We start from the raw sequence: 14,343 nt of genomic DNA on the forward strand, positions 1-14,343 counted from the left end.
CCCATTTTGCCCTGATATAGTAAAGTAAAAATAAAAGCTTTGATCTAAATAATGAATTTCCAAAGGGGCCGGTACTGACCTGGATGTCGATGAAATTTAAGAGGGGGTCAGTGATAATCAAGGGGTCAGTTGGGCATCGATAGCCGAATGGGCATCGGCAATTAATCGGCATAATCAAAATTTCATTGATTACTAAAAATGAATTATAAAATTGATAATTAATTGTTTATAGATATAAAGCTATATCATGCAAAGTCTTATTACAAACACATAAAATCATCAGGAAGGAGTATTCCAAAATAAAGTTGTTATCGAACTAACATTTGCCTTTCTTACCGAGTGGAAGCAGGCTTTAGCTCAATCGGTCATTTACTGCGGAAAATGAGAAACAAAATGAATATTTTTAAATGAAGTGATTTAAGAGTTAAGTTAAGCAATTCTATGCCAAATATGAGCGCTGCCACCACATTAATCTGAATCTAAATTTTGTGCAATTAGAATCGAGGATTTTGTTTCTGAAAATTTGTTTATTTTTATAAAATAAAAAATAATAACAATACAAAATAGTGAAACATAAATCTAATAAATCATTTTTTTTCTGAACGTTTTGTTCATATGCTTAGTATAACTGTTATCTTTAAGTTATTTATGTGCAATTGTTTGTATTACGATTTTACTGTATGCTGTATGTTAAGAGAAAACTGTAAGGTAGAAAGCCATTCTTTTTAAAAAAAAGGGATCGATGCAGGATCTTTTTATTCACACTGAGTACCCGTACTTCCTGCTATTCACGTCTTTCCCTTAATTTGGCAGAAGATACTAATGTACGAAAAGCTCTAAAGAAGGTCTTTATTCTTATTGTAGTACATTTTTGGGTTACATAAATCTTTACTTGTCGAGGCATTACTTTTTTTTTAGAGAAACGTGAGAAATCGACCATGCCCTCGCCGAGATTTGCTAGCGAGACATGTACCACTTACAAGAAGACAGCGTGTAGGAAAAGATGAGATAATTCCTTATGTTCACCCCCATTCTACCCAATGAAAGGGTAGAAAGAAGCATGAGACTCAGTCGACCAAATTCATGTGGTGACGTTTTAATTCGGGAATCTCCGTAAATATACTTAGCGGTTTAGGAGCAAGAGACGTGAAAACAACTACGGTCTCACCGTGATTCGAAGTAATGGCATCTGAGTGCGACATTCAGAAGAGAAAGTTTTCTCACTTCTGTAGAATTACTGAGGACGCCTTTTTTCCGGCAACATTTCCGGCTAATGACAATTCCTGCCGTGACTTTTTCCTTTACACCCTAGAGGAAATAGAAAATAAGCTTCTTTTTGATTTTAAAAAAGTAAAACAAAATTACATGTTTTTGTATCTTTAGTGTTAAAACAATTTTATCTAAACCAATTAATAACTGAACCACTCTAATCAAATATTTATTTTTTACATCTCCGTAGTATGTTTTCAGGTTTAACACGCTGAAATGTCTTTTATAATAATAAAAAACTCTTCGTAATATGAATTGTTTCTGCAGCTGAAGTTTGAATAACAAATGCGTATTTATGACATTTTAGAGATTATCAGCGAGTTTCAATACTTATAAATATTTGAGATAAATTGTGGCTCAAAATCCTATTGGTTAAAATGCATAGCAATTGCTATTATCTGTAAATAAGATTACCTAAAAATTTCCAGAAAATTTTGACAAACTTGATTTAATAATTTATAAAAGAATAATGGGAACTGTTTTATTTTCTTCGGATATTATTATCTTCCTTTTTCTAAAATCTTTTTCTAGGAACGTTTGAATTCTTTCGGATTATGTTGTTGTTACATCTTTCGGATTATGTTGTTGTTACATCTTTCGGATTATATTTATATCTGTTTATGTTTTCTGTGGCAGATATGTGTTTTACAATCATGAACTTCTCTGTACATCAGAAGAAATCAAAACTTCTTATTTATTTATTTATTTATTTTTTACATTCATTTGGTAATTTAGTTTTATGTTTATGTAGTTGGCTTATCCATTAGATTACTTAACTTCATTGAATTGAAATCTTATATTTATCTTTCTTGCTTAGAATTTTGAGAGTTTCTTTTTAAGTACACTTTTTGAAAGCTGTTTATTTTTTTAAGGATTTAAAGTATATGCATGTATGTATATTTCCCGAAGTAAAATGCAGTGAATTTTCTCAGCTGTTCCGGAAAAATTCTCAGAATTCTGGCAAAATTCGTTGAGTAAACAACTTCGTATGGGTTGTTATATGCACTCTGCCCATTGAAGCTTATGAAGCGTTACACCGAACAAGATTCATCTTGCGTATATATTCGCATCTTTCTATCAAACATTCATTCCTTTACGATAAGCTGGATTGCTTTAGGGCTGTCATTCATCGCCCAGTTGTACCCATGGACATCGCGTAAATTGCATGATTCTGGCTTTTGATAACCCTTGCAGTGTTGAGAGATGAGGCTGAGACTGATGAGGTAAAATGCGCGAGGCAAATGTAGGTCTTGTGCTTTCAGCTGTTTCCTGCGGACTTCTCTCAGCGGGGATTGGTTGTTTGCGTACAAGTTTTAGATTTCTGATTTGGTCGAATATGGGAGTTGGTGCGCTGGTTAGATGTTGTTTCACCCATAAGGATTACAATCTTGGAAACGGTAAATTTTACCTTACTTTGAATTATGTAATTTGAATGGCATCAATATTATTATGATGCTAAAAAAATTCACAAAGTCTTTGAATTAATTTACCGAAATTTAAACCCACTTCAAAACTGTTAAAGTAACAATCTAGGAAGAGAGAAATTTTGCTTTAAATGAAGCTGCGTTATTTTTTAATAAGGATAAAAATTCGTCCATACTTTTTCAAACACAGAAAGTGTAAATGACATGGAACATTTAGTATGATTAAAAATGTAAGGCATAGCAGAATACTTACGTCAGTGATAAAATGACAACGAGGTTAACGATAAAAATTTTACATTATTTACTTTTTTACTTTAATAATTTACATTTTATTCTACTAAATGTTACTATCATGTTGAGCGAAATATTCTTGCACAAGTACTAATGCAGTTGTGTTATACGTTGAGCGAGTGGGACGATTGCATTGGTAAAACGTGATAAATACATAAAATTAAATAATAATAATGTTAAAGTGATAAAAAGTATTCATGAGATGCAGTACTTAAATTGAAACTTATTGACACAGCTCTGACTACTACAGCGTTTTAATGATTGTGAAAATCTTCTGCTTATTTGACTGAATTTTATAGTCATACTATATTATTGTACTTTTACTTTAAATCGCTGAAATATAAGTGTGTATTACATTTATATAATATGAGCGATAATTGCATTGCCTAATTTTCTGTATATTCTAAATAAAATTATATACGTAATTTAGTAGACTTTATACTGATGTGTACAATGAATTCATTATTTATGCTTGACTGTAACTCAATTATCTGTGGTATATTAACAAAAGGTACGCTTAAATGTATGACACACATGACTCTTCTCTCCATTTTATATAAGTTTACACCACGTTTTCGTTTTTATAAGTCTGAAATAAATACTTGCAGAAATGCCTACAATATAGTTTATTTCCTGTTCCGTCATATAAATATGGGATTTTTTTATATCGTTCAAAAGAATCCAGATATTATCTCAAAACATTGTGCAGACACTTTTATGTGATTCCAGACGTGAAAAATGAAATGCTAAGAAGAATCAGCGAAACATTATTTCAGGAATTGGTTTTTAAGGAGGTATTTTATTCAAGCTATGTTTATTGTCAAAAAAATAATTTCAAAAACAGTATAAGTCAATATTTTCAACATCTGGCGTTGGAAAAATGCATCTTAAAAACATACACATTAGTAAAGCGTAACTTTTATTTTCTTCTTATTTTTCTTCTCGCATTTCCAGACCATCTTTCAGCTAAGTGAAATATTTATCTCAAATATTACATCACTAAAAAAATTGAGAGAAAAAAACCCAGCAAGTCAATATGTTTTAAAATATTAGAAGTATATTTAAACATAGTAACTGGAGGAACAGCAAAGAAGTTCCACTTTTTATATATATGTATATATATCGAAGCAGATAAATAAACATTTTATTGGATAGCGAGTAACGTTATTCAACTGTTTACCTTCTACTTGCTCATTATTTACAAGTGATATATGGCTAACTATTTGTAAAAAAAAGAAAAAAAAAACCTGACCTGTATTTTCTTTTCGGAATTGTGATTTCCTTACCAACAAACTGACAAACTCAGAGAAAAATGACTCTAAAGCGGTTAAGTCATTTTTCTTAAATATTCACACATATATTTATTTTATAAAATAAATTTTTATGAATAGTAAGTTAAATGAAATCTCCTAGTCAATATTCGAATCATCATATATATATACTTTCTATGACTAAAACTGTTTAAATTAATTTGTGCTATGAATACATTCATTAAAATGCTTCAAAAACATGAAATAACTTTTAAAACAGTACGTATGCCTCGGAAAAGAATAAAGTAGAGCTTCCAAATGCGCTTAATTTCGTTGCTCTTCTTGGGAAGAAAGGGGCTTCATTATTTTAGAGAAAGAGTTTGCCTGGTTTAGTAAATCCTCGTTAACATAACTGTCGCAGTTTTAATTAGAAAACTTTCAATTTAATGCAAGGAAATGTATAATTATATTTCGTTTTGAAGACTAGTCTTTTTTTTTTATTGTCACAGCATTTTATTATGATGTGAAAAGTAATTTCTAAAATATGTCTCATGCTGTGAGCTGTTACTTACTCCTAATAACAACTCAGCTAATCAGCTCGCAAAACTGTTTTGATATGAAACAATTCGACATGGAATTTCATTTCAGTGGTGTTATTGAAAATTATTTCTTTTATACTATTTAAATCAAAAATGCTCATTTTCTTTGATGAGTGTGCCAGTGGATTTCAGAAACAACTATTTCCCTGAATAAGATGTAGTAGAGATGATTCGACAGTTTAAAAATTTTTAAAAAATAGCTGTGGATTTGTTTATTTTGCATTTAAAATATATTTGACATGTGTTGGGAAAAGCAATTTAAATCCTTTTCTCGGCATTTTTATCAAAAATCCAGAGGATCCCCAAATCTTACTTTCCTTGTTAAAAATAAATAAAGGAGAAAGTATTTTTAAAAATTTAAAGATTGCATGCACGTGATACGAGATTGGATTTTTTTCATGGATTTTTGGATTTTTGTTTGAATTACGGAAAAGCAGCTAGTGTTCTTTGCCTAAAGTAAGGAATTAGTTGCTAGAGAAATTACTTAGGAAAATTAGCCCGTATATATGGGGTAAATTCAGAAAATCATCGAACCCCTATATGAATGTCAAGATTTAATACTTTTTGATAGAATAAACATATATGATTTCTCTGATTTTGCCTCTTAATGACAGATATAACAAAAGCTTTACAAAAGCTCGCCATACTCCATTTTGCATTTATGAAAAAGGGAAAAGGGCCATTTTATTTCTATTTTGTATTGTGAATACAGAATTATGAATTTGATTGAGAAAGATAGTATTCCAGAACTGATTTAAACATTAAACAGTTTGGAAGAATATTTTGACTGTATGAAAATACCTGCATCACAGACGAAAATCATGAGTTGAATTTCGAGCCTTCCTCATGACCAATAGCAGATGCAGAGCCTTGTTCTCCGATAGTACGGTAGCATTCGAAAACGTTGTATATGAAAAAAATCTCATGGATTTAAACAACGATAGTTATTAATTAGATGATCTCTTTCCTCACTGTTCTGCACTTTACGCATCTGCACCTACCTTCACACATTTGCTGACGACTCAGCGTAAAGCATCAGTATCGCAATTACTCTCAACAATATTACAACTCTCATCTCACGGTCAGCAGTTCTGAGTCTACTGTCTTCCTTGTTATGGAAAGTGAAGTTGTGCTTTATTGATATTTCTTTTTCCAGTAGTTTTGTATTTAAAATATCACTTTTGCTTCTATTCTATATCAGTTTTATGAGTTACTTGCTTTTATCTAGTATAACTGCTTAGGCGAAAGCTACCGCAGGCGTCTCCGGTGAAACGTAGACCAACTCGCAAAACAAAGCCGCCCAGAATATCATTCTTTTGACACTAGACATAAAATGGACAATATCATATCTTAGAATCAGATGAAAAATGTAGAGAACAAATAAAGCAAATTAATTAGGATAATGTTCCTTAAGGCGAATCCAGTAATTTTTTCTACAAGTAAAATACAATGGGGATACTAATTTCTTCCTAAATCAATACTTGGTTGGGCACGGTCCGTTCCCGATATATTTTTACAAAAGGAATCTCTCTTCTAAATGACAACTACATATGCGGCGAAAGAGGGGATCCTGATCATTACATTTTCAAATGTCTGCTAACGATTGCACATCACAGCAAGCACCTACGGCAGACATATTACTTTTTCAGAGGTAGCATATATTTCCTAATATAAGCAGATTCGTGTATACGCCGAGAGTGCGTTTTTTTTTTCAAACGTTTATGCAAAATTCAAAACTCGTATGTAAGCTGAAATAATAGTAATAAAAAAACAACCCTACAACGTTCAAGCATGTCGCGATAAGGACAAAAATATTGCCTAACAGAGGTAAAAATGGTGGAATAGTAGTCAACCAAATCGCTGTAAGGTAAAGTAAAGTAAAACGCCAAACTCCAAAGGTGATAATTTTAACTCTGGTAAAACTAATCTGAAGCTAGCACATTTTCCTCATTCATTAGTTGTCTTACATACGATCTGTGGTATCTGTGCCAGTCTTATTTTCTGTGCCACTTCCCTTTTTTTCTATCTTAAGGATGAGCGGAAAGAGAAATTCTTTTGCGGCAAATTTCAAACTACAGATGATCACGTTTTCTGAAAATTCTAATATTATAGCTGCAAGGCATTTCTCCTAACTAAAAAACAATTTCGAGAGGATGGGAAGAAATTAAAAAGTCTTGAATTAGCAGAGATGCCAAAATCCAAAAAGGTAGCATGTGGTTGTTTTTCATTAGCCGGGCGCAAGTTTCGACAACATCGGATTTTTCGTTTTAACCACGATACAACAAACTAGCAATGTAAACAATTTCGAAAATAAAACAATTCCTTTTCACAAAACGAATAACTCATCCTATTTAAAATTACTTTTTTCGTAAAGTTAAGAAATATAAAATAAAAAAGTTCTATAATTGGAGATTCTGTCCGGCTAACGTAGAAGTACCTACGTTTTCTGCATGATAAGCTGATCCATATATAAGCCGACCACCATAATTTAGCTTTAGGAAACGTTCTAAAAATCCTCGGCTTATGCGCGGAAACATACGGTAATTTTTTCTAATTACCGTATTTTTACTAACCAAACAAACGAAGTGCAAAATAATTAAAATAATGACTTCTTTCCTGTCCTACACTACTGAATTGTAACACCCACAGACATTATCTAAACAGCTCTTCCTTCTTCAAAATTATGATGCAGGGGTTCCCAAAGTTTTTCAATAAGCGGCGCACTTACAGTTTTGTTATTTTTTCACTACGGCCCGGTTGCAATATTTCAACTATAATGTTAATCAGGCACAGAAATGAAAACAACATTTTAGTAAAAAAAAGTATAGTTTTAATTGATAAACATACAAATTAAATGCAAACAAAAGAAACCTTCAGTAGCAAATTTAGAAGTCAGTAGGAGGTCAGCTTGTTGATCTTCACACAGTTTTTCAAATTGCGGAATTAAAGCTTGAAACAGCTATTCTCATTTCTTCCTCCACACTGCTTTTCGAAATATAATTTGTCCTTATTACAGTGGCAGCTGAATACCCATCTTCTCATGGATAGAATGTCACAAAGGGAATGAGGATCCTTACAGCTTTAGAACTTAAAAGTCGGATACTCAATTTTGATTGAGATCCAAAACTCCATTAAATCTGAGCAACCAAATTTTGTTTCCAAAATGTTGTCGCAAGAAAGTTCAATTAAACTCTCTTCGTCTTGTGAAGTTATCAGGACTTGAATTTCTCCTAATCTGCTCGGCGAACATGACGTGTCCTGACTAGACAGTGAGTTTGACTACAAACTATGGCCTATGGGGTGTAGGAGAGACGACAAGATGAGAAGGTTTTAATTACCCTTTATTTTCCACGATATTACAGGCGCTCCCGCACTTCGGGATACAAAGACCAACCAAGTGTGGTCTGAACGCAAAAATATGCGAACTACTAACTAACTGAAAATAAGAGTTAACTTTGAAAACTTTACACATGACTAACACCGAGACTAGCCTTTTAAATTATTACGTATGCAGTGCGAAACCTGCGTAAAACTACAATACGTCTTTAGGTTTTAAGAGGACTAAAGCCTCTGGCCTTGAAGGCGGACAGCAACTGATTGCAAGCTCGCGTGAAGTATAGTGGCAAGAAGGCTCACTCTCTTCCCATCCAACTCTTTTCTTGACATAAAGCCGCAACTTAAATACTTAAATGTTAGCAAGTACAATTTGCATAAACAATTTAACGCGTTTATTCTGGCCGGAAGTGGAAAATAAGAGATGTAAAGTTTTAAAATAAAATAAACGTTAGTAAAACTTAAGATCCTTACAAAGTAAAGTGCTAGAGTGCTTGAGAATGAAAAGGATCTTGGATCAACATAAATTTCTCTACATTATCTTCAGCAAAGTATTTTGCGAACCAGTCAGTGAGCTTTGAAATGTGTTCCATGAAAAGGGACAGCAATTCCCATAGAACAACGACTTTATTAGAATCTGTGTATTAGTACAGTATAGAAAAACAATCTCGAGCACCATCAGCATTCAATTTGCTTATCCACAACTGCACCTTTTCCCTAAACTCTGAAATGTTTTCTACAAGGTTCAAGATGCGCATACATTGCCCTGTAGAGACAGATTCATGATATTTATTTTCTCAAATATGTCACACGCTATGCTAGTTTTAGCAAAATGTCTGGTTCGGGAAAATACTTAGCGATCGCATGACCTTCCTGTTGCAGCAAAGTGTGAATTTCTTGATGTAGCTCAAACGCACGAGACAGGACATTGCCACACGAAATCCATCGTGAAGTGCAGTAGTATATCCGTGTGTTCAACTTCCATGTCCTAGCACAGTGTTTTTTAAAAATCATGTTTTCAGCATTCTAGTTTTTATTTAGTTTACTACATCTTTACACATTCTAATGCCAAATTCAACTGAGAACTAAGCGACTTCGATACAAGAGCTTCCCATTAGACAATGCAATGAGTCCACACAGCATGCGCTGTTTTACTGCAGATAAGTGCCTACAGTTCTTCATAGTGGCCGGTCGTTGATCGAGTGCCACCAGTACATAACCAATGCACTATTTCAAAACTAAGTCATTTTCCGTTATAAATTTGTCAAGCAATTCAAACAAGTCGACGCTTTGTGCTTCTGATGATGCTATTACGGAACAGAAGATTTTCAACGATAATATTACCACCCAGGAAACGTACATAACATATAGATTTGCGTCATTGTTACTGTCAGTAACCTCATATAATTGCAGACCGAATACATTTGATTTCATTTTCTCTGTCAGCTGAACATTGAGATCCTGAGCTATACATTGAATTCTTCGGCTAATAGACTGTTGGACAGAGGTACCGAAGAAATGAGTTTCCCCGCATCTTTTCTCTTGAAAAAGAAGTTCTGCAATAGTATACAGTTTTTTGCATTTTGCTTTTCACAGACTCTAGCTGTGCGTTACTCAGAACCAACACTTGTTTAGTGAAAAATTGCTTTGCTTTTGTAAGTCTTGGAACTTCCTACTAAAATAATTGCGAGATTTGTTGATCAAGCTGGGATGAATGATTTCAAGATGTCGCTTTAGCTTACTTGGGAACATACTTTGGAGTGCAAAGTTTTTATTAAACAGAACCTATCTGTTATCATTGTTTTTCATCGTTGTTTACGTCTACTGAAGTAAAATCAGAATCAAAGTAACTTTCCTTGTAGTTATGATATTTTCCCTCCGCCAGTTGTCGATACCCTGTCATTCAAGCTTGAGTTATCGTTACTATCGGTTTGCTCGTTTAATAAAAGTCTTTTCAATTTTTGAAATATTAGTCGGACTTGTCGATTTATGCAATATTTCGTGGAGATCTCGACTTTTTACCCCCAAACGTATAAGACTGTATGATTTAGCTTCACGTTCGGTGAATTTGATACTGACGGTCGCGAACGGAAAAAAGAAACGTCAACTAATTCCAATGCTGAGAACACAAATATAACAATGCTGTGACAGTAATAAGTGCAAAAAATATAAGAGAAGAATCGACTACAAATCTGACGCAATAACCTAGAATTATTTGCAAATTGAAAGAACTTAGTGATAGAATAAAATGGCGTTTTAAAATATGAGACTGGAAACAAGAACTACTGTAGATTAAAAGGAGAAATAAAAGTGCTAAAAATATAATTTTAATGGAATTATATGAACAACTGAAATATAAGTATTGAGAAAAACTTAAGGAACTATTATTTTAAGAAATAGAATAAGAACTAATCAAAAATATTAATGAAAAATATTGCCAGGCGTTCAGCGCAAGTCTTGTCCTTTTGTAAACTAAGGGGAGCGCCTCGTGACGATCCTGGCCTTACTTTACAGCTCCCAGCGCGCCGAGACGCACACTTTGGAAAACTCTGCCTTAGGAGCTTATATAATATAGTACTTAGCATCATGATATCAACTCTGTAAAGTGAAAAATGAGTGTAATAATAATAGCAAAATTTACTGTGATGGGGAAAAATACACAAGATTCAAAGGCACATCAAACGAAGAAAACTCACCACTCATTATCAAATTCCTGTTTCCAAAGTGCAATAACTCATTTCCAGATTTAGTTTCAAAACCGTATAAACATAATGAATAAGTATTTCTACAATACCGGCATAATCGGTATTTCTACGATAATTCTAAGATAAACAACGCCATTTAAAAAGCTCCCAATACCAAACTTCGGGGTATTCGGATCTAAAGATAAAGCTCGCAACTAGTTGAAAAGGTGGCGGTTCAATATCCTTTCATTTGTGCCTGTCAGTGGAGAAAACAAATCAAGGGGAAATTATCTTCGTGCGAAACGTCTTGACAGAAAAAAAAGGAACAAGGAAAAGGCATCTTATGTCTAAAACATCGCGGTAGAAAATAAAGCGATACAAAAACTTCGGAGTTTTGAAACATCGTCGGGCAAAATATCGTAGTAAAAATTAAAGTACCTACAAATCATTACATAGTCATAATATCACACTGGAAAATTTTTAACTGAATTTTCTTATAATGATTTTGAGAAGAAGGGATGAGTAATATTTTACCTCATATTTCATGTCTTTTCACTAACAAATAAATGTTTATTTAAAAAACAAGGTTGAAAACTTAAGCACTAAAATCTGGAAATTAGTAAAACTTACTGCTACGTACAACAGTTAATAGAATTTTAAATTTATGTTGTTAGCTATTAATGTCATTATTTAATTAACCCCTTTTATAAAGAGGTATTCTTAGATTTTCATGAAAAACATAGTGTTAAAAAGATTAGAAAGAGGAAGATATATATAAGTTTAAAATTCTATTAACTTCTTTATTGATTTCAAGATTTCTAATGCTTATGCTTCCTTCTTACTTTTTCAGCAAAAATTTAGAAATTAATGCGAAAATATGAAATATAGAGGTAAAATATTACTTACCTGTTCTTGTACTCACAAATCATAACGAAAAAAATCATTTAATTTATTTTCAGTCAGAAAATGCACGTCTGCGATGATTTATAGGTGGTTTACTTTTTACCACGATATTTTGTACAACGATGTTTTAAAAAAGCGAAGTTTTGTAAACGCTTTATTTTCTACCACGATATTTAATGGTTGCGATGTTTTCTCCTTGCTTTCTTTTCTCCCACGTTGTTTTATATGACGACGTTTTTCGCCTTGAGTTGTTTTTTCGGATGTTTTCGTCTGCGTTGATTTCACCTGTATCCCACGTAACAGCAAAAAGTCTCTAATACTATTGCAATTCTAACATAAGAAATTTGTCAGAAAGCCAACATGCCTCACACTCTTTAACAAAACATGTATCGAGACCGAAAAGCCTAAGGTCCTCTAAAAATAAGGTGAATTAACATTGCGATTTCTTGGATCGCTTGCGGATGTCCCAAATTATTCAACTACAAGTATTAACGCTAGCTTACGTGTAAAAATAAACTTTATCTATCCTTATCCATCTTCTTCAGAAATAAAAAACCCCGTTGCACTTGAGATATTTCGTATGGCTAGCAGTAGTCTTCTCTTAGAAGACCCTACATTGTAATAACTGCCTTGGATTCAACTAAACTTGCAATCTAACTGAGATATAACGTAGATGAATTATCAACACTAGAATTTCTATACTATTAAAACAAACACATATTCTGCTTTACTATTGTGGGGATTAAATCAAAATCACACAATACAAAAGTACCAGACATTTGGATCTGAATTAAATACAAACTTCCTTAAAACTTTTCTACTTGCAAACAATCTAATATACTCTAACACAGGTTAGGAGCTAAGCAGTAAAGTCGCTGAGCACTGGTAGTTCGATCGAGATTCGAATCCCTAGTGGAACCTGCTAGCTGCATGAGAGTTTTCGTGGTTTTCCTCATGTGCAATGTGGATACCAGCTAGCTTCCAGTCCGTTAACAATTTTTCCACGAAGACATCGCTTCCCAAGGTAGATAGTATTTGAGTTGTTTTGTCTTAATAAAATTAACCTAACCTAACACATGCTGCAAGATGCACCTGAGACCGCAGCAGTGGTTCAAATTTCTAACTTGCCGAATTTACCTGTGCGCTTTTTTTCTTTTTTTTTTTTTTTTTTTTCTGAATTCAAAGGAAGCTTTATTCCAGCCATTCGAGTGAAAGTTTCTTTGAACTCGTGGACGTTTTATGAACTCCTGAAAATACATTTGTTGAATCCTAAATATGCTGGTGAGTAAATTTACTTAAAGCTAGACTGATGAATGCAGTTATTTATTTTAATGATGAAAGTTTCAAGGTTTAATTCAGATATTAACACATATAAATATCTTCAAATAATTTATTGCACATTCGGAGAGGAAAGCGGAGACAATGGTTCAGAATGTCAGTAAGAAAACAAAATTTTAAAAGACAAGGTAAAAGGAAAATGAAGAATCAGAATAATTGCTGCATAACGGAGTATCGATCCGTTCAGTTTCAGGGTCTAAAAAGTGCTAAGTAAAATGAGTTATAACGTTGCTTTTCATGTTTTTCTAAATGTATGTTTTTTTCAATATTGCGATACTTGTTTGCAAAATCCCATCCATCAGATAAATGAGAAACTTTACATTATAACAATCTTTTCTGAATGCATTGTGCGAACCTATTTAGGTTTTTCTCCAAGAAGCTTTATTAAAAATATTTTGCTTTCAGTTTTTTTAATAAATTTAATAATTTAAAATATTTTCCAGAGCTTTTGTTTGAAAATCTATTAAACCGAACCGAATTTCTTTAATAAAAGTAAAAAGAAGTTCCCTTCGGTTTCTAAATATATTTGTAAATATCTTCATAAACATGAAGTTCTTCTTTGAAGAAAAAAAAATTAAGCTTACTTAGACAATCAACATTTATCTGAAGGCTGTCGTTTCAAACCATTTATTCAATTTCTTCTTGAGGTCATAATATCACAATTACAAGTGACCTTTTACCTTTACTATAATAATTATAATGTGTTATTTCCATAGTTATAATAAACGCAGTTGATGGTAAATTGTCAATAGAAGCTAATTGCCTTCCTATGAACTAGAGTCCGAATTCTATAAAACGCGCGGATGTATTCAGCTAGAATATCTTCGCGGAACTGGGGCACTTTAAATCTATAGATTATAAAATCAAGAGGTTGGTGGTAGGAAGAGAGGGCTATAAAACCCTTAGATTTCATGCCCCGGGATTCTGTTGTTCACAAAGAGATGAAGCTCAGGCAGGTAGTTGTTTATAAAATAAACCAATCTGATTCATAAATGCAATATTTAAATCAGACATTTTCCTTATTTGGAAAATGTGAATTTTTAGGAGTCCCCGTGTTTTTCGCTTCGAAATCGTCTCCTAGAATTCAAAGTTTTTCTAAGAGACTGAATATGGATTTAGAAATAAGTGTTTGAAGGAGAACCTGTGTACTGCTATTAGCTGCTTAATTGGCATCTTATCTTCTTCCAGCACTCGGTCTATATCTTCTACCACAACTTTATCAGCCGACTTCTATCATTTCACTGTTTTGACA

At 32.9% G+C, this 14,343-nt stretch overlaps 1 protein-coding gene across 4 annotated transcripts in view; it reads left to right on the forward strand.

Annotated features, from left to right (window-relative positions):
* LOC118197628 (triple functional domain protein-like) overlaps nt 1-14,343 on the forward strand; it is a 430,606-nt gene that overhangs the window by 181,344 nt on the left and 234,919 nt on the right. Inside the window, exon 1 of one of the 4 annotated variants that reach the window (XM_085809359.1) lies at nt 2,508-2,666. The exons of the other annotated variants lie outside the window; for them this stretch is intronic. Coding sequence (XP_085665485.1) covers nt 2,606-2,666 — 61 coding nt within the window. The 5' untranslated portion in view covers nt 2,508-2,605. Of the gene's footprint in view, nt 1-2,507; nt 2,667-14,343 lie in introns of those variants that run through there. 4 annotated transcript variants of the gene reach the window in all.

Source organism: Stegodyphus dumicola, chromosome X2 (genome assembly GCF_044657685.1).
Source record: "Stegodyphus dumicola isolate Sdum_Otavi_A_Nest chromosome X2, ASM4465768v1".
Taxonomy (NCBI): domain Eukaryota; kingdom Metazoa; phylum Arthropoda; class Arachnida; order Araneae; family Eresidae; genus Stegodyphus; species Stegodyphus dumicola.